We start from the raw sequence: 27,341 nt of genomic DNA, 5'->3' as shown, positions 1-27,341 counted from the left end.
TTGTTTATTTTGGTAGGTGGTTTTGTTTTAGTTTTCAGTCTGTTTTTCTTTGGTGTCAACGCAATAGCCACGGTTTCCCTACCTTTTCTTAATTGAAGCCCAAGAGTGGGAAATGAGAATCTTAAAATGCTGCTTTGTTTGAGTCACAGTTTTCTGAATGAATGCTTAAGATCCCCTTCCATGATATCCTGGGTTTGTGACATCATCGTTGGGGTTGAGAGGGGAAAGAAAAAGGAACAAGCCTTTATTGGACATGGACTTCATGCCAGCCTTATTCACTTACCTCTAGTCTCATGGCCGTGTCTTGGAGAATGAAGATGGATGCAAGCGTGAGCTGTAGACAAATAGTGTGCTGTATTTTTAAATTCTGAATGATGGTTGTGTTAAACCAGGAATAGGAAGCCAAGTCTGGGGAAAGGAGAGTGAAAATGAATACGATGTAAGGAACGTGGGGTTAACTCCTGCAGCAGTGCTTATATTCTGAGTTCTCAGGCCTGGCTCAAACAGCTGCTCCCAGTGGCTCCCCGTCACGGTATCACTTCCTTGGGCACCTTGAGAACCTTGGCACTCTTGATGGGAATCGTAGTCCCTTAGGAGATGTTATAGGCTGACTTTGTCTCCCCCCACATTCATATATTGAAGCCTTAACCCCCGGTACCTCAGAGTGTGACCTTATTTGGAAATAGGAGTGTTGTAGACGTAATTAGTTAAAATAAGATCATGCTGGAGCAGTGTGAGCCCTTAATGCAATATAACCAGTACCGTTACAAAAAGAATGCCATGTGAAGAGACAGACCCACACGCAGGGCAAATGCTGGGAGAGAGGCCTGGGGCAGATCTCTGCCCAGTGCCTGCAGAGGGAGCACGGCCCTGCTGACACCTTAACTTCTGGCCTCCACAACTATGAGACCAATTTCTATTGTTCTAAGCCGCCCAGATTAAGGTACTTTGTGACCGCAGCCCTAGGAAACTAATCCAGGAGGTCTTTCTGACCTGGTTTCAAGGCCCTGGACCGCGTGTCCTGTCCTTGGTCTTGAATCACTCCCCTTGTGTTCTGACCCCATGCTCTGCATTGGCGTGCCATTACCTTCAGGATCCCCCATTCTCTCAGGCATGGAGGGTCACGTCTTCTGTGGTGCTTCCAGCGTGGTGGCTGCTTCGCCGTGGAAAAAGGAGACCATCAAGAGTGAGGAAGGGGATGTCTCTGCCCACACTCAGGCGGCTACACTGGGGCAAATCTGAAACGTCTGAGGGGCCCTGTCTCAAGCCTGGGACAAGCCCATTCAGTGTGGGCTGTTTTCTTCTTGGGCTTCCCTGGCTCCCCAAGAAGTGTACACATCTTCCAAGGCTGTGCACAGTTCAGGGCCTCTGAGCGCTAATGAGAGCTATGGCTTCCAACTCCTTCTTGATATGTTTGCTGTCACTTTCTTTCCCAGTGATGGTTGGGAAGGGAAAAGTCACGCAGTCTGTCGATCTTGTCTTTCCCCATGAAACTGGGAAAGTTCTATTACATTCCTCGCGGAGACTGACAGCTGTGCCATCTCTTCGTCACTGCGGTGGCTCCTTTCTGTATCATGAAATGGGCCAGCAGGACTTGGCTGTAACCCTCAGCGGCTGTGGAAGAGGGCTTACGGGATGCTTGTGAGAGCAGGAGGAAAAGAGAGAGGCTCTCCCCACAACAGAGGGACCAAAGGCATCATGCTTCACCTAGTCCAGAGTTTCTCAGCCTCGGCACTAACGATGTTTTGGGACAGATAAGGCTTCATTGTGGAGGCGGTCCTGTATATCGTAGGATGTTCAGCAGCATCCTGGCCTCTACCCCTCAGGTGCCAGCAGTACCTCCCAGTCATGACAACCAGAACTGTCCTCAGACTTTGCCACATGCCCTCCGGCGGGGGGGGTGGGGGGCAAAGTCACCCCTGGTTGAGAACCACTGATCACATCCCTTCAAACAATTGTAGGGATCACTGTGAGGGCCTGCAGTGTTCTCTTAGGAGTGGGTGCAGACCCTTCGAATTAGGAAGGGGTGATTATGGGTACATGCTAGGCAGGTGTGGAGAGTTAGAGGAACTCTACAGGCATCAAGAGGTCAAACTTGCAGGGAGTTTTAAAGACATAGAGGGAAAAGTAGCTTCAGTGGATGCACGGCGTTGCAGATCTGAACATTGGAATTAATCGGGCTCTGATCATCACATTACCCAGGGGTTTCTGCGCTGCTCATGGGTAGGAAAACTTTCATCTCGGTTGGCCCAGCACTATTCTAGTTAAAGCCTGTTTTCCTGGCATAACCAGTAGTATTGCCCCTTGACTCTGGGAGATGCCCCAGTTTAGACAACAGATTATATGGTGGTCCTACCCATGGGCCAAACACAGCCCACTGCTGTTTGTGGACAATACCGATATGAATTTGGATGCCTTTGGGTAGAGTGTGTACTCTGATTCCCTCAGTCCTCACCACTCCCTATTATCTTGCCTGCATTTTCTGTATTTTAGCATTTCTAAGATGTACATTTTTTCCCCCACATTTTAGCACCCCTGAATCCATCTCAAAATTGATGGCTTCTTAAAATTGTCATTGGCCAGGAGGCAGCTGTGATGTTATTGTTGTTGTCAGCACACACTTCAACTTGGTTATAGTTTGTTCTTATTATTTTCACTTCGGTTGACTTATATGTATTTTTGATATCTCATGTGCTGTTTAAAAATTCACTGTGATTTGACATTGAAAGACAATTATTGTGTATATGGAGAGGGCATAAACTTGTTATTATAAAGCAAATATTTGTCATTGGAGTAAGGACCTTGATTCATAGTTTCTTGCAAAGCAATGAGCAGGATATAAAAAAGGAAGAGAGTTCCTGAGGCATTTTAAGGTAGGAAGCATTGGGTCATTTTTAACTTGCAGTGGTTCTTCTCTCTTACCAAGACATAGAATAATGGTGTGTCTGTAATGGACAAGCCTTGGATTCCTTGAAATATAGGGTTTCAATACCTGATTGGTCCCTGAAGGTATTTGAGTTGGGGGACCCCCACTCTTTCTCACACTTTTGTATGCATAGAAATGATGTGGGGAATTGACTGTACATATCCAGACCCCACCCACAAAGAAGCTGATTTGTAGGTCGGCGTGGACCTTGGCATCTGTATGTTTAATAAGTGTCTCTTGAGATGCTGATGCGCGTGGTCCACAAACTGCCTTTCTAGACACCCTGGTAAAGTCACCCCTCTTTCTTTATTCCACTCTGGAGGAATCTGAGGTCCAGAGAAGGGAAGGAAGGGCCCTGCTCACGCACAGCGTGTTGAGTGAGCTGGACTGGAGTCCAGTCTGCTGACCGCTGGTGCAGTGCTCTTCCCTTGATGCCTCACTAAACACTCTTTAACTGAGCCAGGGGAGGACTGCTGAGCTGTGTGGCCAGCTCAAGGGAGGTCTGCCTTTTGGGGTCTGACCCGGAGTGAAGCAGCTGGGGCTCACTAGCCTGGCCTCTGAGCGCTCCGTACTGTGTGTGTGTGTACATATATATATGTACATATGTACATACATATATACATACTTGGTACCTGGGTGTGTATCTTTGTTTGTTTCCCCTGCTATAGAAAACATGTTATGTTAAAGAAGGTAAGAGTATCTTTGAGGAAAGGAAGTGGGGCACGTAGGAGAGTAGATAGCGAGAGGAGCAGGAAGCAGAAGAGAAAACTTCCAGGTGAGTGTGGCAGGGAGAGAAGACAGGACTGGGGCCGGGGTGGTCACCTCTTACGTTTCCCCAGTGCTTTTTCTCGTCTGCCAAGAGCTCTCCCCAGTTTTCCTTTGCATGTCCAGGTTTGAAGTGGGGGACAGGGGGGTTGCCTAATGCTAGTACTGCCGAACCGCCTCCCCAGTGCAGTCCCTTTACTCTAAGGGGAGAGACATTTGGGAGACCAGTGAGGCTCCCCTACAGCCACCGGACAGGAACTCCTTCCAGGCCCCTATGCTGAGCTGGCCGCTCAGGGGGCCCTGGGGTGGTGCCTGGACACGGCCTGTCGAGAGTGTGTCCTCCAGGCTCCCCTGGGAGTTCCCCTCCAGCCCTTTCCCCGGGTGGGGGCACCCTCCCAGATGGTGCTGAAGGAGAGGGCTGCCCTTGTGTGCAGGCCTCCTTGTAATAGCTGCCCTCCAAGGACACCCTTCCTGCTGTTGAGAAAACCTCCACCTGAGAAAACAGAATACAGCCTGTGGTGGGTGTGTGCATGAAACATACCTATTTAGAAATTCAGAGCCTGTGCAAAGATAGCCTCGATTTTCTCCTGACTTCTTCTTATGCCTTTCACCCTTCTTCCTAATTTCGTGTTTAGAAGTGGTATTTTCCAAGCTTCCTGTAAAGAAATAGCTGAATGAGCCTGTATTGTAAACATTTCCGGGGCTCTCTTGGCCCTGTCTTCTAGAAAGGAGACAGGATCAGGATTTGGACCTTCACCCAGGGCAGGTACATAGGTTTTCCCTTCCTCCTACTTAGCTGCCACTAGGAGAGATGCAAAGAGATAGAACCCATTGGGCCTGCAGTCCCGTTAAGCTTATTTGATTGTCAGGGAGACAAGAGTAAGACACCTAGGATGATAGGAGAAGAGACCAGGTCTGTGGCCCACTGGTGGAAGGAGTGTGCAGTGCAGAAGCCCTTTGGGAGTTGAGTCCAGGCATGGTCGGCCGGGTTTGGCTCAGCCTGAGACATCTCCTCCCAGGAGGGTGTGTTTAAGCTCCACCTTGAACTGTGGGTGAGAGGTAACGACAGCAGAGAATAGGTGGAGGCATTTCAAGTGACGATAAAATGACCAGACAGGTTACCCAGTCTCCCCGCAGGTCTTGGCAGGTCCTTAGAAGGTGATAGGAATAAAATCTGGAGGTCTGACTTGAAAGCCGGGTCACGACAGATCAAAAAGTTAGCTTTGTTAAAGGCTTTGGGCCCATTCTTACCTATAGACAACCCCTGGTGATCCCAAGTCATGAATCCACCCGGAGGCCTGTCCCGACCTGAGTTCCCTTGCTTTGAAGTAGGCTGTCCTCTGCAGCATGAGGAAATAATTTGCTGCCTGCTTCAATGAACCATCAGGAGAGCCAGCAGACCTAATGACATGTGAGAATATTAACCTCCTACCACGAAGAGCTGTGAATCTTGAGCGGCAGTCTATAATTCAACCTGGACTCCTGAGCCAGACCTCTCCGGCTTTCTGTCTCACTCACTTTCTCACTTACACCCAGAGAGCGAAGGAGAGACCTGCTCATAAAACTTTATATTCTCCAATAGTGCAAGCCTTGCTGATCTGTTTAGTAATGAGTGACTTTCCTTTTGTAGTTGTGGAAAAAAGGATATCCTCAGAGGCAGGAAGGAGGGGGAGATTTTGTTTTTCTTTCTTTCTTTCTTTTTTCTTTTTTTAGGTTTTATTTTACTTCAGTTTTTTCTTCCAGTTTTATTGATATAGTAGACATCCAGCACTGTATAAATTTAGGGTGTACAGCGTAATGATTTGACTTACCTACATCATGAAGTGATTATCACAGTAAGTTGAGTGGACATCTATCATCTCCTATAGATACAAAATTAAAGAAATAGAAAAAAACTGCTTTTCCTTGTGATGAGAACTCTTAGGATTTACTCTCAACGACTTTCATCTATAACATACAGCAGCGTTAATTATCTTTATCATGCTGTACATGACATCTCTAGTACTTACTTATCTTATAACTGGAAGTTTGTACCTTTTCACCACCTTCACCAATTCTCTCTCCCCCACCCTCTGGTAACCACAAATCTGACTTCTTTTTCTGTGAGTTTGCTTGCTTGCTTGTTTGTTTTTGAAGTATAATTGACCTACAACAAACACTATGTTAGTTCCTGGTATACAACATAGTGATTCAGTACTTCTGTACATTACAAAATGATCACCATAATAAGTCTAGTTACCATCTGTCATCATACAAAGGGGAGTATTATTTTTCATGTTGCATTTTGCATAGGATTCTTCTAACATGGGGAAAATGCATGATATCATGGAGGTGACTGTTAGAATGCTTGGATAACCAAACTTCTTTGTAATTCTGTACTTCGTCTTAAAAATCAAAGAAAAATGGAGGTTAGGACACTAATCTTAGGACACTTGAGTCTTGGAAGGGATCTTAGAGGTCTTTTAAGGTCACCTGGAGGCAGTAGGAGCACTTAAACCTCATTGTGTTACGGCCAAGTGTTTTTGCCCTTGTTTCACGAGATCTTGGGCCCCTTGAGGACACGATAATATCTTAACCAGGTTTGTACTCCCAGGCCTGTCAGAATGTTTGATCTTTCAACGCCTCGAATAATGTTAGTCAAAAGATGGAGCAAATCATCTGCTCCAATCCCACATTTTGCATATGGAGAAAACCAAAGTCCACAAAGTAATGTACTCATGGGCATAGCTAGAGGGTACTTGGGCTGAAGTCTGCCATCCTGGTTTTATGACTGCTGCTCTTGGCGGTAGAACACCATTGTGGGGTTTTCACAAGCATTGTGTTATTCTGATGGAGGTGATCTGGGAAACTCAGTGAAGCCAAGCACAAACATAGGACCAGAAGACCAAAATCAGAAGATAAATATGGAAATGAGAAATTAGCTGGGGGTGGGACATGTTCAAGGATGTGGAGTCATGGCTGCCTGGCAGAGACACCTAGCACAATAGGAGTCCTTGGACCAGGAGAGTATTCCTCACTTTGCTAGAAAAGCCAAGCCCACCAGGCTCCAACGCAGGTGAGAGCAGACCTGTTTCATTCACCCTAGGTAGGGGATGCTCAGTTGATATTTGCCGATGGAGGAATGAATGAATGATCCATTCTGTGCATATCAGGGTACTGTTCTATTCAGCCAGGCCATTTAATTTCCATATCTCAGTGTCTCTCCATAATACTGGACACAGACAGCCTTTTGATGACATATAGATGTAATGAAATCAAAATTTTTCCCTCTGCTGACTTGATGAGCACAGTGAATGCAAAAGCCGATGGTTAACGCCCATTCTGGATATTTGTAATTCTCAGCCCTTCTGGTCTCTCCAAATTGCTCTCCTCTTTCTTCTGCCATTTTGTTGTTGTTCTTCTGTTTAAAATTAATTTTATTAAAACAAGTCAAATGAAAACCACTCCTGTCCAGGGCATCTCAAGGTCCATTCATTATGGCTTCTTATCTTGGCAGGCGATCGACATGGAAAGGCAGCTCAGCCATTATGCACATACAAAGCCCATCACTTCCCTACCAATGGCCAATCCATCAAACATTTATCTTTTGCCCTCTGAGCACTGTGTCACTTTGCCTGTCACTCCCTAGTCTAGGATGCCTTGAAAGATGAAAAAACGCAGGGGTGGAGGGGTGGTATTTTTTTCTCCCCCAACTTTTCCCTCCCCAGATAGTCCTTGTTAATCAGATTTCATACTTGAGACTTGAAACTCTCCCTGCACCCCTGCCCTTCAAACCCCTTTTCTGGCCGTAGGAAGATTGGGGATGGCCTGCCACATTCATGCTGAACTTTTTAATGAATGGTGGCATAATGAAGGACATAATGAAACTTTGGTTTAGCTTAAGGGTTTTTCTCCTGCAACCTACTTTAGAGTAGAGAATGTTACAAAGGGAAGAGATGTCTGAAATAATTGAATCCAGCCTCCCCAATTTACAAAACATTATGGGGCAAGGATATGACTGAAGCATGGCAGGAAAGTAGTCACCAAGGCAGCACGGGGATCAGGGTCCCTGGTCATTCTTCAGACAGAGGTTCTGCCAAGCTGCTCTGTTGCCAGATGATTCTGCATAAGTGTTAGTATCTCTTGGAAAGCTTTGGCTACTTGCTTCCTTTTCTTTGGTCACTAGTTACCTCTATAGAAAATACACACATTATTGTTTGCAAAACGGTCTTTCAAATATCAGCAATCCTTATATTTATCTAGGTTTGTTTACATATACTTTATCCCATGTCTTCCCCATTCCAATATATGCAAACTATACAGGTCAGGGATTTTCTTGCCCCTGGGATGGATTAGAAAATTAAACCTGAGGGGTGTTCTTTTTCCAAAGTCTTACAGCACATCTAGGAAAACAGAGCTTCTCTCCCCTAATTTAGCGGTCTTACTTTGTGTGTCTTCTTACTATGTTTTGTGTTTGGCTTCACTGAGTTGACAAGATCAGAACACCACGTGCCTTGGAAAACCACCACCAGCACATTCTGCCCCCAAGGGCAGCAATCAGATAACCAGAGAGGCAGACAAGGAAGAAAGAACCTTCGTTTAGTCCCAGGAAAGTCCCTTGTTCATCGCTGTACATCTACAGGCATTGTCTCCTCTTTGTCCCTAGCACTGTCACTTCTGTTAGGTGTTGGTCCTCAGGGCCCAGAATGTGCCATTATATGAAATGGAGCCCAAACCTGACACAGTCGTTCTTTGAAAGGTTTTGCAAATCACAGAGCAAGGGCTGCTTTGGAAGAAGGAAAATGGCTCCAGTAGCAAGCGACTTTTGGAGGTTACCATATCTCCCAGGGCTTTCTTTCCTGAAGGAGATATAAAGCTATCCTGTAGTCTGGGACAGAAAACATGTTTTCACCTTTTTCAGCCAACTGGGACCTCACAGAATCAGCACTTGGCACGTTTTTGCTGGTTTTCCTGGCCCGATTCCATTCCAGAGGGCCCTGCCCATGGGGAGCTGGTCTTTGGGCAAGTATTTGATGAGGGCCCCTCTGGGTCTCTAGGGCCTGGAGGCCCAGCCATGTAAATGTCTCCTTTTCTGGTTGGTTTGCAATGAGTAGACACCATCTGTTGAATTAGAAATTCCCTTTGCGGAGGGTGGTGAAAGCCGCATGTGGAAGAGACACTGTTATCTTTCAAGCACACAGTTCATGAGGTTGAAGAGCTGTGTTCTTGGCCCAACATATGTTTGCCCAATGGCCATGGGAGCCTCCCCTACAGGGCGCTGGATTCCGTCCCATGGCGACGTGCACACATACCGCGGCTGCAGCACACCATGTCCGCGGCCTTACATCTCCCCAGTAAAGAAAACCTCCATTTATAGAACCCGCCAAACAAACTCACTCTTTAGACTCTTAAAAACAAACAAGAACCCGAGGCCACAGGCTCCATGCGTGCATGTGTGGTTTTGTAAAATCTCAAGCCGTGAATCAAAATAATTTTAGAGACGTAGTCAAAACCCAGAACCAAGCCCTGTCACCAGGGTGGGAGAAATGTAGGAAAGATGGGCTGAGAGGAGAGGAAGACAGCCAGATGGGCAGAGTGATGGGAACAAGACGTGGGGACATCTGACATGTTCATAGGGAGGGTACGGGTACCTCGTTCCTCACTTCTGTCCTTAGGGACTCACTTGCTGTAATAACTTCAGGACAAACGTAGGAGGATGGGCCTAAAAGGTGACCCCTAAAGCCCTCATTACTTTTCTCTCAACATCTAGAGCCCATCTTGCCCATACTGCTTAGTATATGCTGTCCTATATGATTTCTCCTCCTTTCAAGTTTAACTTCTTTCTCTCTTCCCATAGATGATAAACCCACTGGGAGCGGGTGCCATGAACTGTGCATCTTTCATATCCCCAGATGGAGGTGCTCGTTGAGAACCTGACATACTGGAAGTGGATGTCACAGACAGGCTTTCTGGTTCTCAATAAGCTTTTAGGAATGTCCATTACTGGAGTGCCAGAATCAAATTCTCTCTTCTTCTCATGTTCTTTCGCCACCACCTTTGGCATAAAGTGCAAGTAGAGGCTCAAAAGATGAGAATTCAACTGGACTGAGACTTGTCTGCTCAAGCCCATCTCCTCTTTGAAGTTCTCCCTGAGCCAGCCCTCCCCACCCAAAGCAGTGCTTATCATTCCCAATCTAACCCACTACCCTGCGTTCTATGGCAACTGCTTTCTTGTCTGTATCTACTACTTAACAGTAGGGGACTATGCCTCAACCATCTCTGTAGCCCCAGAGTTTAGCAGAGTGCTAGGCACTGAGTTGGCGCTCACTGCATTTTTGTAAATGAATGAATAAGCTATAGAGGTACATGCCGAGGGGACCGTTAGCTGGTAAATTTCAACCCAGCCCTACCTAATGAATACTTAACCTCATGAGAACCACATTAAAAAAAACTATAAGAACTCGTTCTTCAGGGGATTGTTCTAGGAGGGCTAGGACGGGAGTAGAGATCGAAAGGAAAAAGAATCTGAAGACCATCTAGGTTGATCATTACAGTTGAGGACCTATAATGAATGAATTACAAAGAGATATACTGTGTTTTGGTAAAGAGTGTGGCAATGGTGAATTTCCACTTCTAGACCAACACTAGAAATTATTTAGAGGTAGTTTATCACGGTTTAGTTGAGGGAACACTGCTCTGTATGTCCAAAAGTTCTAGACACATCTTGGTTACTATGTATGGTTTCAGTCAAGCCACTTTACCTCTCTGAGCATTGGTCACCTTCTGTGAAGTGGAGAATGGAACACCCTAAAATCCCCCTAGGACTCAAAGTCTGCGCGTCTAGGAAGAAGACTGTGATGCATGCAGACAATGCTGTGGCTCTGACATCTGGTTTATTGGCTGTAAGAGGCTGTAAGTGTGTTGACATGTGCCTTTTTAATTATGGGGATGTCCCCCTAGTTAGGGAAGCATTAAAGAGACCTTGCATAATCCCAGCTAGAAGATCAGAATAAGGCACAGAGTTGAGTATGATGGGGAATGACAGAGCTAGAGCTCTCTGCTGCCCTCTTTCCACCAGGCTGGGTCAGAAGGGACCCTTCTGGCAGGGAAGAAGTGGGTCTTGGCAGTCCTTGTGAACTGTGGTTATAGCAGAAGGAGCTCTGGTCAGAGAAGCACAGAATCTGGATAGAATCTTAGTGGTCACTGAATCTCATCTTCTGTATGCAGAAATTCCCTGTGAACATCCTTTATGATTCCCAGTCTCTGATCAAATTCATATAATGACTCATAAGGTAGCTCAATCCTTTGGCAAACAGCTCTCTATTTTTAGAAGTTTGTAAAACATTGATTCAAGACCTCTCCTCCCAAATTACATCATTTTCTCAAATCAAAAAATTTGTTCTTGATTCTGCCTTCTGGCATGCCATAGACTCACTACTTTGAAACAAGTAAGCCTCCTCTCTTCCTGGTTAGGTCATCTTGGCGGTCTCAGTCACCGTTCCTCACACCCTTCCAAAGCAGCTGGTTGTTCTGGTCATGCGGTGTTTCCGAATGCTGATGCTCCTTGGAGTCTGGCACCGAGAATTGAAACAAAGCTCCCAGCAGAGTTACTGAGGGGCCAGTAGTGTGGACCGGGGTCAGATTAGCTTCTGTGGTGGCAGCCCCACTCTGGAGATTCGTACTAACTAAGCCCTCTTTATCTAAGCCTCCTCCATCTTCTGTTTGGGAAATGGTTTTGTTTTATTTAAAAGTAATATTTACTGCAGTTTGTCCTGATTATAAAATACTTACTCATGATAGAAAATCTAATAACTAGTGAAAACTGTAAAAGAGAAGGAAAAAAATCCTATAAACTCGTTACTTAAGGGTTAGTGTTGTATATCTGGGATCTGTCTATCTATCCATCCATCCATCCATCCATCTACAGCTAGATGTGTGGATATATATGTATGCATCAATGTGTATTTGTGTGTACAGAATTGTCATAAAGTCCCAATGTACAAGATTGTATATTAACAGCAGTTTGTAAACTAGAAACAACTAATGAAGACTAGTGACTCTTGGGACTTCCCTGGCGGCGCAGTGGTTAAGAATCCGCCTCCAATGCAGGGGACACGGGTTCGATCCCTGGTCCAAGAAGATCCCACATGCCGTGGAGCAATTAAGCCCTTGCGCCACAACTACTGAAGCTTGCGCACCTAGAGTGCATGCTCCTCGACAAGAGAAGCCACCACAATGAGAAGCCTGCGCGCCGCAACGAAGAGTAGCCCCCGCTCGCCACAACTAGAGAAAGCCCGCGCACAGCAACAAAGACCCAACACAGCCAAAAATAAATAAATAAAATAAATAAATTTATTTGAAAAAAAGACTAATGACTCTTAACCATTAACATGGAAGACATAGTACAGATGAAAATTTGTGTAGAGAATGGAGGGGAGCACATGGATGACTTTTAATTTCCATGCATGAGATCTTTGTGTATTTTCTGTATTATAACTTAATTTAGGTGCTTAAATAGATAATGTGACAGTTTTACTGGATCCATAGATATCTGCGTTTAATATCATTTTAAATTGCTGCATGGGGCCTTCCCTGGTGGCGCAATGGTTAAGAATCTGCCTGCCAATGCAGGGGACACCGGTTCGAGCCTTGGTCCAGGAAAATCCCACATGCCGTGGAGCAACTAAGCCCGTGCGCCACAACTACTGAGCCTGCGCTCTAGAGCCCGCGAGCTACAACTGCCCACGTACCAAAACCACTGAAGCCCGTGCACCTAGAGCCCACGCTTCACAAGAAGAGAAGCCACCTCAATGAGAAGCCCATGCACCACAACGAAGAGTAGCCCCTGCTCGCTGCAACTAGAGAAAGCCCGCGCACAACAACGAAGACCCAACACTGCCAAAAATAAATAAATAAATAAATTAATTAAGAAAAATAAGTTGCTGCATGGTGTTTCATCATACAGATATTTTGAGCTTTATTTAATAATTCTTCGATCATTGCGCATTTAGGCTTGTTTACAATGTTATTATAAATAATGCTGTAGTGAACATACCTAAACCATATAGACTTCTTTGATATTTGCTGAATAAATTCTTGGAATTACTGGATGAAGAGGTGATAATTTTTAAGGCTTTAGTATAAATTGACATCCAGAAAGGTTATAACAGTTTCACTCTCCCATTAGTGTTACCTTGAACTTTTGACAAGACTATGTTAAGAGTTAAGAAAACAGTACATTTGCTAGTAAGGTGAAAGTATCCTGTCTAATTTGAATATTTTGGATTCCCAATGAAGCTGAAATTTCACCCCACATTTTCATTATTGACCATTTGCATTCCTTGTGTATTTTCTCTCCATGTCTTTTGATCATTTTTATCCTAGGGCTTTCAGCTTTTCCTTAATGATTTTCAAACACTCTTTTCATATTCAGGATGTTAAACCTTATGCTATCGGAGAGATTGTAAACGTTTTCCCCAATTTTCATTTGCCTTTTAATGTTTTAATTAAATGGGTATTTTGGGGTAGTTGAACTCTAAATCTATATTTAGGTCTTTACATTAGACGTTGAAAAATGTCATCTTATTGGGCTGAAACAATGGGTTGATTCTAGCAGGATCATTTTGGTTCCTACTGCATCCTTTTAAATATCTTTCTAGGTGCTGGTCTCCATAAATGTGATAAACATGTCCTTAACCAAGTCATTGGCAAAACATCAGGACCAAAGTCCCCAGCACCTTCTCCCAGAGCAAGCTGAGCCATTAATTAGTGTTCTTCAGGTGTATTTTCAAACCGGTTATGACTCTACCTAAAGTGGTCATTTTCTAGTCCACTTTTTGCTTTTCTGCTGCAAGGATATCATTAGAATTAGTAGAATTCTTTTCAAAGACATTGTGAAATGGGGATACAATATACATCTTTATTCCTAGTCAGCCGTCCACATTAATAGCCGGCCTCACAGAACTTGTCCTTAATGCACAGATACTGCCTGTTTGAGAAGCTATGCTATATTAAATTGATATATATATATATATATATATATATATATATATATATCCATCCTACCTTATTTTACAAAGGATTTGAGCTAGCTTATTAGAATTAGTAAAACAAAAAACAATACATAGATAGTCTATAAAATATTTATAAGCCTTGACAGTGAAGTTAGAAAGTAGATATAGAGACCATGGGGTACTACCTTTTTACTGTTGGGTCACAATTTAGTTCTGAGCTTCCTGGCAGCAAAAGTGAAAAGGGTTACATGATCACATACATGATTTATATTGTCCTATAATATAGGACAAGAAAATAATGGCTCCTCAGAGCTACAGTCTGACTAGAATTCCATGTAGGTAAGTTTATGAACTTATCAATCTAAAGTTGATAGAATTTTACCTCCCTTTTCAAATAACTGGAAATGCAGGCACTCATTTCTGGGCTCCTAGTTCCTTGCTCATTCTCCATAATTCTTGAGGGATCATATATAACAGTTTCTTTTTTGTTGTTTTTGGTTTTTGTTTTACTATTATTAAGTATGGTGCATGATGGCTTTGGACTTGATCCCACATAGAGTTAAAAAACACCTAGCTAACTACCTTAGATTTTTGACTGGTCTTGGGTTCAGATCTCTTATGCCGTTTTTGAATTTTATTCTCCGAAGATCAGGGATCATCCATCCTGACAGGGGGCTCAATAGGGCTTTGAAAGTGACTTTGACAAATTCCATGTGATATACTGTCACATGGTGTCACTATACACTGTCTTACATAGCCTAGAGCCTTTTCCACATTCTCCTAATTTTTAAAGACACATTCATCCTCTATTGATATACTTACCATATAGACAGTTGATTTATATTATTATTTGTACATATACCCCTGGTTATGTGACCTGAATGACAGAAAAATATGTAGAAAATACATAGTGCCAACTGTACATATAACACTATGTATAGTGACATACTATAGTATATACTATCTATAGTAATATACTATATATTTATGTACCATCTATAGTTATATATATCCATTTAAATAGTATATAAAAAATGCTTTATGGCAGAAAGAAAGGATTCCGCTCATGGGTTAGATGAGCAGCCTTTCTAAAAATGTCTGTGCCACTGGGCCTTTTTCTGGGACGGGAGCAGTCATATCACAATTTTCCTATTCTCATAGTTCTTCCTTTATTCCCCATGTGTAGCTCTGTGCTGTCTGTCCTGTACTTGTAGCTTTGGTCATGGCCTCTGTTGTAAGTCTGTGCGTAGACATTCACCAAGAACCTGCTGTGTGCCAGACACTGTACGTGGCATGGTGGGGAGGAGTAAAGTGTCCAAGTTGCTATTTCTGCTCTCAAGTGCCATGTTTCAATTATTTAACAGTTGCACTGACCAGTCAGAAAGATCTTGGCTGAAGCAGGGTCCTTGAAGGCCCTGTGTGATGAGGGTGAGAGGGACATTAACCACTTAGTTGCTGAACTGTGGAAAGGTCTGGGAGCTCTGGGGAGTGGCCAGGGTAACAGGGTGCGACACCCAGGGTACTCAGAGCTGCAATTTTTTACCAGTTGGTAAGGAATTACTGAAATAGTTTAATAACAATACTGGTATACAGGCGCAGACTTGCCAAATGTCACTTCTGCCTATTCTCAGTCGCTTGGCCTTGGGGTAAAGAGAGGGAGGCGCTCTGGCCCCTGAAAGAATGCAGATTGAAGGATTGCCCTCCTAGCCCTTGGCTGGTCACCCTGAGGCCTGCTCTTTGTCCTACCCTTGCCATGCTATTGGCAGCTTTTTACTCAGCAACTCACAGGCTCCTGGCTAATCAGTAGTCAGTTGGCTGAAAGGCATTGAGCCCTTACTGTGCATTTGACAACTTTCTAGGTATTTCGGAGGTTGCACTGAGATCCCTTTTTGTTGGGAGCTGGGCAGACAGGAGTCATGCAGAGAGACCGTTACACAGCAGGCAGTGGCTGGCCTGAGCAGGTCTGCAGAAGTAGCCAGTGTGGCAGACATCAGATATATGGGTTGGGTCCTCTAGGATTTCCACGGCCTCTCCATTTTCTCAGTTAAAAATATGTATATGGATATTTAGGTAGATATCACAGAGGGAGTAGATAAAGACCTTAGTAGAAATCTTCTTAATTGGTTCTGGATTTGAGGCAACGCTGGTTCCACAAAGGGATACTTTTCTTTCTCAGGGTCTGTAGTTAACTGTCTCCCCGTTCCCTGCCCATCTCATGTCAGGCAGAATTATCATCCCCGCTACAGGCTGGGAGCTGAGGGCAGAGAGGTCTAGTTCTGACCATAGCCTGTACCCCAGGAAAGAGATGGGCAGTTCTTGAACCGGGAGTTCTGGATGTGTCTTCTGATGGTTTTCCTGGCTGGTTTTTTGCTGGGGAAGGGGGAGCTACACTTGAATACCTCTTCTGCCCAAACCTCCCAGCCCTGCTCTGGTCCGGGCCCTTCTCCTTCCCTGTTCTGACAACTTTTGGGGAAAGGATGGAGAGCACTGAGTGTGCGCCCACCCAGGAGCAGAAAGGATCGGGGTTCCAGGAGGCCCTGCTGCCCTGCCTGAGGTCCCTCCCTCTGTGAGGCTCACAGCACTGGCCTGACTTGCAGAGGGCAAGGGGCCTGTTTAGCGCCACTGTTTTTGTAAGCTAATGAAGGCAGAGTGGGAGCCACGGGCAATGATGCTGGGATATTAACTCTGACAGGAAGCTTGATCATAATTATCTTAACGAGGATAGGGTTAATTACAGTGGAAACTTAAAAGTTCTCTCTGTTTGAATCCACTGGAGCTGAATGCATTGTGATGTTTTGTCATTTTGATGTGACTTTGGAAAAGGCACTGGGACTCTCCCAGCAGCCGCAGCGGCTCCTGGGGGAGCCCAGCCGGAGCCCTGCGAACGAGGTAACCAAGATGGTACCTGTGGGTGACATAATGGGCAGCTTTCCCGCTGGTGGAGCGGAGGCCGGCAGCCTGCAGGGCACTTTGGAGGTGCTGATTAGGTTTCCAGAGCAAACCACCTGCCACAGATCGGACCGCACACCGGGTCTCCCTGCCTGCCCTTGACATCTCCTTGCTGGGCCGGGAAGACCTCTCTCCAGCTGGCTGTGCCTTGCCCTCTCTGTCCAGCCCTTGGCCGTGGCACTCCGGCCTGCCTGGCCTTCCCAGCCCACCCCTCAGGCATTTGTAGCCACAGCCAAGCAAGCTGGTGGGTGACCCTGGAGTGACACTCACCTCTTCCACCAGGGCTCTTGGGTCTGGGGTGCTGTCCACGCACAAGGTTATAGGGGAGAAATTCCAGTCCTGCCATCTTTTTCTTGTAGCTACCATAGCTGTCCCTTGAACAGCATAGATCTATGTGGACCCTTAAAGCCTTTTCTGCCTTGTCATTTAATTTAATAGCACACATCTCTTTGCAGGCATCTTGTATTTAGGGGTATGAGCTCACAGATTGACCCACATAATTTCTTTCCCCGTCTTCCTTCCGGGAAAGCAGCAACAACAACAATAGCAATAACACAAAAGTAAACTTTTTTTAAAAGTAAAAACTAAAAGCACCTTCCAAGCATCTGTTTATTGCCTTCCACATGCCAGCCAAGCTCCAGAATTCCTGTTCCCCTCCAGTTTTATCCTTCATTACGCTCTCTGCCTCCTACCCCTCCAATCCCTCAGCTCTGAATTTAGCTGATTAAATCACCAAGTGCACACCCCAGTGATGACATGAAGACAGGGATTTATTAATTAGCAATCCCCCCACCCCCCGTAACCTGCCTTTTAACTGAGCAGCTAACAATATGACATGGCGAAAAGGATCTCGAACCAGACAGGTGACAGGGGGTTTGAGGCTGAGCTTCCCAAGTGCTCTCTGAAATCTCCCTCCGGTTTTGAGCTCTGCCCCAGAGCCCACCCTGGAGGGAAAGGCATCTCTGCGGGCACTCCTTCTAGTGTTCCCGGCTTTGTCCTCACCATGTGGTGTCATTTTGTCTTATGCCTCCCCTGAAGCACTCTTGGAAGGGAGCTTTCTTCTGCTTGCCAGTTGCCAACCCTTTGCTGATTCTCATGATAAAAGTATTATATTTGGATAACGTAACTCCGGGACAACGTGTATTTGGATGCCACCTTTGACCAGAGCCCAGCTGATGTTTGTGCACAAAGGACTGATTAGCCATCCATTAGGTGCCCTGATGGGGAGGTGGCCACGACTCCCCTTGAGGTAAACGGGGGCTAGTCCTGAACACTTTGGGATCAGCACTCAGTAACCCCCAAGGGGGAAGGGACTTCAAGAAAACGTGAAGTTTCTGTGCAGAAGCCACACTTACTACACACCTTTGCACATCTCCTCCTCTGCCCACCCTGTGCATCCTGAACCCCCCCCCCCCGACACCCCTGACCAAAGGTCAGGGCTTCCAGAAAAATCAATGCGGAAGGAGAAGAAAGAAATTAGTATTCGCTAATAGGTTGTTAGTTCTCTCCCACGTATTCCCTGTAAGATCCTGTGAGCTGGGGCAACATAGAAGAAGGGAACTCAAGGGGGTTGTTGAGATGCCCAAATTCAGGCTGCAAGTAAATGATGGCACAGAAGTAAAACCCCAGGCATTCCTGACTGTAAGTGTATAAATGTTGTTTTGCCTTCCTGAAACATGAGGAAGGAGAGAGAGGAGGAGGAGGAAATGGAACTTGGTGACCCTGTTGACCCTTGACCCCAAGTGTATGCGGTATTGCCCCCCTGCTGCGGCGCAAGTAGTGTCAGTTACGGGATTAGACGTGGTCTGGGTGCTGGGCCGTGGCTGGGACCACCTGGAGGTTTGGGGCAGGAGTGGGGCCGCTGGTGGAGCTCTGGGCCCAGTGGAGTCTGGGGGTTGAATTGCTTCTTCACCAGGCATCTTTCACCTCCTCTTGATTTTGGAGTCCTATTGACACAGGTCCCACAGGGGAGAGATGGATGTATTCAGAAAGGTCTGGTGCTCGAGTTCACACTCACGCCACACATACAGGCACTGAACAATCACATCACATGTACCGGCATTGCACACGCAAGCAGGAGGGTCTGTGATGGCAGGGCCATCAGTAAGTGTATAAATAGCGTAGACAACGTCTCCCCGATTCGTTACATTTTATAGAACAGGCAGGCAGCCCTGTGCGAGTCTACCCTCTGGTCAGCGTCGTAGCTCAGCTGTCAGCCTGTGCAGGCTCAGCACAGCTCTTGGGTCTGGCAGGTGAACGAGCTGGGAGCATGTGGCCGTGTGAGTCCCTCCACCGGGCAGCTTTCTGTAATTACCATCTGCGTGCACCGGGCAGGCACATGCGCACAGCTGCCCCTCACTGCCTGCACCCCCAGCAGCCCTGTGCCCCTAACCTTAAGAGTTAACTTTCAGCTACGTCTATGAACAGGGCTGTTTTCCCCCCGATACTTTTTTTTTCTCTGAGTCGGGTACTTAATTCTTTCCGATGCCTGTTTCTTTACTGCCCCGACATCTCCATTGCTGCATTTGGCACTTTTTTCAAAAAAAATGGAGAAATCCACTTTTCATAAACTAAAACAGTAAACGTCAAGTCAGGAGCCTTGAGGCAGAAATTCCCTCAACCCCTTCCTTACCTCACCTCCCCCCGCCAAACAAAAACAAAAACAAAAAGAAATGAAAGAAAAAAAACAGCCACTCAGACTGGAGTGATTCCGTGCTTCCGCAGATATCTCGCCTTTTGAGGCAGCCACAGGGACACTGGGCAGAAGCAAATTAAGTGATTAGTAAAGAAAAAAAGCAGAGGGGAGAAAAAGTCAAAGGCGGTGAACGCAGAGAAAGGAAGCCTTCCTTGCCTTTTCCTAGGACTGCGTAGAGGAGAACTGCTAAGAAATGATACTTGAAGTTATATTTATTATTGTAAGAGGGGTATGATATTTCTGGGCAGGAATGATGGATGACAACTTAAATTTGTGTACAGGGAATGAAGGTGAACTGTGACAGAGTTATTTATCTTGGGAATGGAGGTTAGGGTCAGCTGAGGCTGGGTGCCTGAAGGCACAAGACATTGACAAATTTATCCTGCAGGCCGTATCTGAAGCCCTTTGTTTTGGATCCTGGCTACTCACTAAGTGACCCTCATCCTTCATGTTGGCAATGCGTGAAGGATGCGGTGAGTGCCAGCGGCCCCTTCTCCCCCGCCGCCCCCGCCCCGGCTCCCACTACTAATTCTTGTCATTCACTTTGCTGACAGGCACCAAGCCCAAACTATTCCCAGTCCTGAAAGGGAAGGTTAAAATATTTATTTCGGCTCATAATGGCCTCCCTGATTTAGTGCAGGATCATTTTTCCTGTTGCCTTTGTCATTGCAGGTCACTGGAAGGACTGAGCGCGTTCGGGAGCCTGGAGGAACTCATCTTGGACAACAATCTGCTCGGGGATGACCTTGTGTTGCCAGGGTTACCCAGGCTCCACACCTTAACCCTCAACAAGAACCAAATATCCTTGGCTCTGCCGCCACCCACACTCCCCGCCCGGCCCCGCAGTGGTCCCCTCCCGCAGGCCACCCCCCCCCCCGCCCCCCACAAATACCTGCGAAATGTCAAATGAGGTTTATGTGTCAGCTAAATTAAAGCAGGTGAAATACAGTCCGTGGGCAGACAAAGCGTTCTGTCTCCTGGCACTCGGGACACTTCGGAGTAATTTATTACAGGTCATTCATAAATGAAATGCACCATTATATCTTCCTGTTGCTCCATTTTAGTGTAGAGATCTAAGTTATGGCTGTAAAGAAATCTTTTTAATAGATAAAAATAGAGAAAGAAAATAATGTCACTGCTGCCGAGAAGGCAAAGCCGGGTTCTGTTTGCTTAGGCTTGTGTGGGAGGGCGACCTCTGGTGGGAAGCAGCGGGTAGTACCGCCAAGCAACCTTGGCCTTCAGGGAGGTTTCTGGAAGGCTTTGGCGCAGGCTTGGGGAATGCTTTTGGCCAAAGAGAAGGGGGAAGGGGCTCAGGTGGAGGATAAGTGGGAAGCCCAGGCCCAGCTCTGCCCTCTGTGGTGTTTATGGTACTAGGATGATGAGAAGGGCCGAGGAGAGCCATTCTAGTGTGTGGTTTCTCCTTAAGTGGGTGAGGATCTAGCAGCCTGGGATGAGACTCAAAGGGACTAGTTGCTCTGGTTTCTGTAGTGAGGCTAAGAAAGGAATCAGAACCTCCATTCAGTGTAAGCCACACAGCTCCTCCATGTTAAGAGTTGTGGACCTCCATGCCTGCACAGTGCCAGCTCGCTTAGGCGGGGAGTTTTGTCAGTTTTGTTAACTCCTGTATCCTTCACACCTAGAATAATGTCTGGCGCAGAGTTGAGGTTCAGTAAATGATTATGCGATGCAGAAATCATTATCATCAGCTGTTCTTTATTGAGCACTCCTGTGCATCAGGCACTATGCTAGGTAACTTTAAGTGTATTATTTTTCATTCTTTCCAAACCCTTTGAGAAGGGCGTGGTTTGTCCATTTACCTAGATGAGGAAAGAGGTGAAATGTAGGCCCACAGCCAGACATTTAACAAGATGCTAGGCCCCAGATTCGGTCTCAACTGTGGCCAGATCCAGAGTTCTTTCCATTTTACTGTGTTACTTCAGACTTGAAGTCCAATCACCTTGTTTTATTGATGGAGTGTTTGAGACCTGGTGTGGTTTAATCACTTGTTCTTGTTCACATGGTAAGTTAGAAATAGAAATGGGATGGGGGCATTTTCCCATAGAGTATGAAATAAAGCCAGATAAATATGTTAAGATTAACATATATGTTTATGTCAGCTTTAAGAATGATTTGCACAATTATTTTTAGCCGCTGTTTATATGGTAAGTCATAAGTTAATATTTTCTTATTCAGTAAAATATGCTATTTGTGTCCATTAATAATAGGCACTTTCTTAGAAGAAGAAGAAGGCCTACAAGTAAATATCAGTCTTTATCATATTGAAATGTTGATGGATTTATTTTTTTCTTCTCCTATCCTTTGGTCAACCAAGTTTCCTAGTTGTTGTTTGAAAAATTATTACAGTCAGTGTGTCTTATGGGTTCCTTAGCTGTCTGGGATGATCAGCTGGATGATATTCTCAAATCAATTAAGAATAGAAGGATAATTAGACTAGAATTTGGATGATATGGTTCCTCCTATGGACCCCAATGCTCATATCCTGTGTCCCACGTCACTGTAGAGTATTGGAGTTGTTGGACTTGGGTTCATGAGTCAGCTTAATCATGTTTAGCTGTGTGGCCATGGTCAAGTAATCTCAGAGCCTCTGTTTTGCATTTTTGTGTGTGTGTGATGTTACAGCTTTCACCTGCCTATCAGAATAACTCATAAAGAGGAATATGTGAAAAACTTTTTTGTATGTTGGAATCAAAGTACAATGATGACATAAGCAAAGCAGGTTTCTGCATAGCTATAAAACCAGCTGCCTCTGCCCCGGGATATTGTCAAGAATGCAATATAAAAAATGGTACAGTGAGAAGGGCTTCCCTAACAGCACACAGATGAAGTCACAAGGGCTGTACAGCAAATTCTGTACAAATGCTAATCCCAAACTCAATTCCTCTTCTAACTCAGCACACTTCCTGGCTGCTTCTCTGTAGTATTAATTGGTACATACTGAGAAATGCAAGCTCCTTTTAACACCAGCCTGAGCAAAACAATTAAAAGAAGGGCATACCAGCTGTGAGAGAATGTCATTTCATGCAATCCCAGTCTGCAGATGAATCAGTGGGTGATTTTTTTTTTTTTTGATCAACCACTGATTTATGTAATAACCAATTATTGGAAAGTATTTGTTGGATACCAGTGTGTCTGAAATACGTAGGTTATAGTATTGCTTTCTTCTATTACCACTGACAATTGAAGAGATATTGAGTAAGTATTGATGCCTGGCAGATTACCTGGTTAGTCTAATTAGGTTCGATTCTACTAATATTCATGCTTCATGTGAACTTACTAAGCATTACTGTCTCCCATTTTAGAGGATTCATTTTCATAACCTGGCATAGAATATACTGAAAATGCACAGGGATACACTTTAGAATTAATTAATTAACTTTTTCAATTTATTTAAACTAAAAACAACTGCAACAAAAAAGCGGTTTACCATTTCTCCTACTCCCATCACCCCCTCCCTCTTCTGGCAACCACCAGTCTGTTCTCTCTATCTATGAGCTTGGTCTCGATGTCGTTATTGTTGTTTTAGATTCCACATATAAGAGAGATCATACAGTGTTTGTCTTTCTCTGTCTGACTCATTTCACTTAGCATAATGCTCTTGAGGTCTATCCATGTTGTCACAAATGGCAAGATTTCATTGTTTTTTATGGCTGAATAATATTTCATTGAGTGTGTGTGTGTATCACAGTTTCTTTATCCATTCATCCTCGATAGACACTTCTGTTGTTTCCATATCTTGGCTATTGTAAATAATGCTGCAGTGAGCATAGGGGTACATACGTCTTTTCAAGTTAGTGTTTTCGTTTTCTTTGGATAAATACCAAGGAGTGGAATCCTGGGTCATATGGTAGTCTTAATTTTTTGAGGAACTGTCATACTGTTTTCTATAGTGGCTGCACCAATTTACATTCCCACCAACTGTGCACAAGGGTTCCCTTTTCTTCACATCCTCACCAACACTCATTATTTCTTGTCTTTTTGATAGTAGCCATTCTAACAGGTGTGAGGTGAAATCTCATGGTGGTTCTGATGATTAACGATGTTGAGCATCTTTTCACGTACCTGTTGGCCATCTGGATGTCTTCTTCAGAAAAATGTCTATTCAGATCTTCTGTCCATTTTGTAATTGGATTGGTTTTCTTTTTGCTTTTGCTATTGAGTTTTATGGGTTCTTTATATATTTTAGATATTAGCCCCTTATGAAATATTATTTACAATTATTTTCTCCCATTCAGTGGGTTACCTTTTTGTTTTGTTGGTGGATTCCTTTGCTGTGCAGAATGTTTCTCATTTTTAAAGGAATAAGGTGGACTGAATAACGGTTTTGTTTTCAGTGTTGCTATCATCAGATATTAATAGGCTTCTTGTTTTTCCATGGTTCAGTCCTTTTCTCCAATCTGTAGCAGTAATGCTCAGGGAGCAATGATGGTGGTGTGAAAAGGACTGCAGCAGAAGGCAAAGTGTAGTTGTAGAGCTGGCCAGTTATATCACTACACTGTTGTAAGTACTTTATTGCCAGTAGATACAAAAGATAACTAGTTAGCTTTTTCATGATGCAGCATGACTTCTTTCTCCCCTGACCTACCAGTGTGATCATGAAGATTGGTTTACTTTCCCCATGCACTTGACCAAGAAGTTGTAGAATGAAAGGCAGGTAGAAGCAGCAGTACATGCTGCTACATGCCATTCTCTTATCCTATACTCCTGACTTGACCTTTTCAGCCAACTGACTCTCCTCCCTACTTATGGAAATACTCCAGGCTCTACAACAGTTATGAGGTTCCATATTGCTATTGTTACTCCATGAAATGCCTTAGACTAGGGCTTTGTCAGTTAGCTTTGCTGCATAATAATCCACCCCCAAAATTAGTGGCTTAAATTAACAAATATTTTTGGTTTACAATTCTGTGCATCAGCTATTTGGGCAGGGCTCAGCTGGATGGTTCTTCTGCTAGTCTTGCTTGGGTCACTCATGCAACCGCAGTTATTTGGAGGCTCGGCTGGGGCTGGATGATCTGAGATGGCCTTGCTTATATATCTGGAGGTTGGTACTGGTTGTTGGCTGGACTACATGTCTCCAACAGGCTAGCACAGGCCTTTCCATGTGGGAGGGATGCTCCAAGAGCAAAGCTTGATGTACAAGTACTTTTAAAGCCCTATTTGCATCATAGATGTTGCTGTCCCATGGCCAAAGCAAGTCACATGCCAAATGTAGAACAAATATGAGAGGGATTCCAGAGCCCAAACCAAGCATCTGGCAAATTTCTTCTCAATTCACCTTCCCAGCTGCACACTTCCTCCTTGATCTCCCAGCCCTTTGTTCCACTTCTGTTCAGCCCTCAGCTTTGGGGTCCTGTTCTGATAGACCTAAGAGCTTGGTTGTCCCAGTCTACCTCTTCATCTCATATTTATAGCTTATCTCTCTCTTCTTCCTTTGGCTTGTTTGGACTAGTCCCATAGTCACTGGCCATGGAGTTGACTTCCTCTCCTCAACACTCATATTCTCACACTCTCTCCTTCTTGCTCACCCATGAGCATGGACAGTCTCAGCCATATCATGTCTGAATACTCAACCCTAAATAAGGGAACAACAGAAATGTCAGGAAAATATAGATAGTTAACCTTTGCACAATCAAATTATTCTCTCCCACTTGCCTTTTGGGGGTGGGTAGGGGAAAGGTGATAAGCTGACTTCATTTTAAATCACACTTCATTTCTTTATTTTCTGTTTCTCTTTGCTTAAGCACATGTATGAAGAGACAGTATGAATTATAGTGCCAACAGGAAGAAAGAATAGTGCTATATGTTACACAGCTGGGCTGTAGTAAGGAGACCAGTGCGTGGAGTTAGAAGGCCAGACTTGAGTTCCCATAGCAACTTACCGTGTCGTCTTGGGGAAGGGTCTGTACCTGTAAACTGGGTATTACACATTTGGAAGTATTGTTGAGAGATTGTAATGGCATTTTATATAGATATATGAAATCATTTAAACACCCTAAAACTTTACAAGTTCTTTGAACCCTTAACTGTTAGCCAAAGCCTCGATGCCTTAAGTGAATATGCCCAAATTGAAAGCAACTGAGGTACAGAGCACAGCTGGATGACAGAACCTTATGATGTCCCACAAAAGCATATGACCCCTCGTTTTTCAGTGTTTTAAATTCTCCTTTCTGTGTTAGGAAATGACGAGAAGTGTCATTTTATAGGGCCTAGGTTTGAATATAGACTCGGCCATTTAGAGACTGTGTGACCTTTGACCATAGTTTTCTTTTTTTTTTAGAAGTATCTTTTTTTAAAATAATTAATTAATTAATTAATTTTTGGCTGCATTGGGTCTTCATTGTTGTGTGTGGGCTTTCTCTAGTTGCAGTGAGCGGGGGCTACTCTTCGTTGCGGTGCGCAGGTGTCTCACTGCAGTGGCTTCTGTTGTGGCGGAGCACAGACTCTAGGCGTGCGGGCTTCAGTAGTTGTGGCACGTGGGCTCAGTAGTTGTGGCGCATGGGCTTAGTTGCTCCGCGGCATGTGGGATCTTCCCGGACCAGGGCTCGAACCCGTGTCCCCTGCATTGGCAGGCGGATTCGTAACCACTGCACCACCAGGGAAGTCCTGACCATAGTTTTCTTAATTGTTATCTGGATGTGATAATATTTCTGACACGTGTGGGTGTGAATCAAATATGCCATGTAGACCGTTTAGCATTTGAAAATCTTCTATCAGGATAAGCTCTGGTTGAAATACCCGCAGTGGTCACAGGTGCTGCCGTTTGACCTGGAGCTGAGCACAGAGAGAGGTACGTACCCATTCTCACCCGGGAAGCAGCTTCAGACCTGTGCAACTGGACGTGACACCATGAGATTCCCCTCTTCCCTCGGGCTCCAAACTTTCAAGGCAAGATGTGGCTTTGATCTTGGGCCCTCTGCAGAAAATCTCCGTTGGCAAGCCTAGCCATGACAGCTGGGCTCTGCAGTGGCAACTTTCTGTAGACAACACTGAAAAAAATCTAAACGGCAAGTACTCTGGAGAAGACTTGATGAGGGAAACCAGGTGTGTGCTGAGAATGCAGCTGGAGAGAGTTGAAACTGTGCCAGATAGCTTCACATTTTAAAAAGGAGAAAAAATGAAACCACCCTTCGGAGAATCCCTGAAAGTGGCTCCACTGAGGTAGTCTTGGTTAGCCAGGGACACTGAGTTCCCTCCGCTGATTGCCTCTGGTTAGTTTTCTGTGCGACTTGACAGAAAGGAATGTGACAAGTTCTGTCTCTGAGCTCGCAATCAGGCAAGACAGGGCTGTGCTTGTCCTTACTGACCCAGGAGACGAAGAAACCAATTAAAACTTCTTCTCGCGTGTCATCCTCCACTGGTGGTATCAACATAATGATGATGTTCTGGTCCAGAGCGTCCGCGGAGTAGGTGCTAGTGATTTCTCACAGTGTGGATTTGGGGGACCACCTGGCCCAGCCCAAATGATCATTTAGCGGGTAGTTGGAAGGCTTAGGAAGAAGGACTCGCTTCTGCCTCACAAAATATCCTAAAGGAGGCAGGCTCTGAGGCTCCAAAGAATCCAGCACTTCTTGGATTCATTGGCATAGGGTGGCTGAAGCTTTTTGAAGCCTGCAGACCCTTTGCCCAAGAAATTCCCATGATCAAGACATTCGAATGAGTCTGCCTCTCCATGGCCTCCTGTTAAGGGGTGGATCCAGATTTTGTGGAGTATGAAGCTTGCGTAATTTGAGGAGGCCCTCTTAAAGGCAAAGACTATAATTACAAAGGCAAAATTAGGTATGAAGATGAATGTTTATTTGGAATAAAAAATACATCAAAGCAAATTAAAAATTTTTTAGGTTGACGGATACTGCACATTAAAATATTTAGAAAACAATCTCCTTTATACTAAACGTATCTGTATAAGAACTTTTTTCTATTTCTTTTCTGCAAATTCCCTTATAAGTTCATTATGTAATTAAATTTTGTAGTGTTTTCTATAGAGAGTAGATAA

The 27,341-nt window shown here is 44.8% G+C and overlaps 1 protein-coding gene across 1 annotated transcript in view; it reads left to right on the top strand.

Moving 5' to 3' along the window:
• LRMDA (leucine rich melanocyte differentiation associated) overlaps positions 1-27,341 on the top strand; it is a 1,296,919-nt gene that overhangs the window by 589,467 nt on the left and 680,111 nt on the right. Inside the window, exon 3 of the mRNA XM_061180213.1 lies at positions 20,000-20,126. Coding sequence (XP_061036196.1) covers positions 20,000-20,126 — 127 coding nt within the window. The remainder of the gene's footprint in view (positions 1-19,999; positions 20,127-27,341) is intronic.

Source organism: Eubalaena glacialis, chromosome 1 (assembly GCF_028564815.1).
Source record: "Eubalaena glacialis isolate mEubGla1 chromosome 1, mEubGla1.1.hap2.+ XY, whole genome shotgun sequence".
NCBI lineage: Eukaryota > Metazoa > Chordata > Mammalia > Artiodactyla > Balaenidae > Eubalaena > Eubalaena glacialis.
Note: the sequence above shows the minus strand (reverse complement) of the source record. Positions and strands in the feature narration are given on the sequence as shown.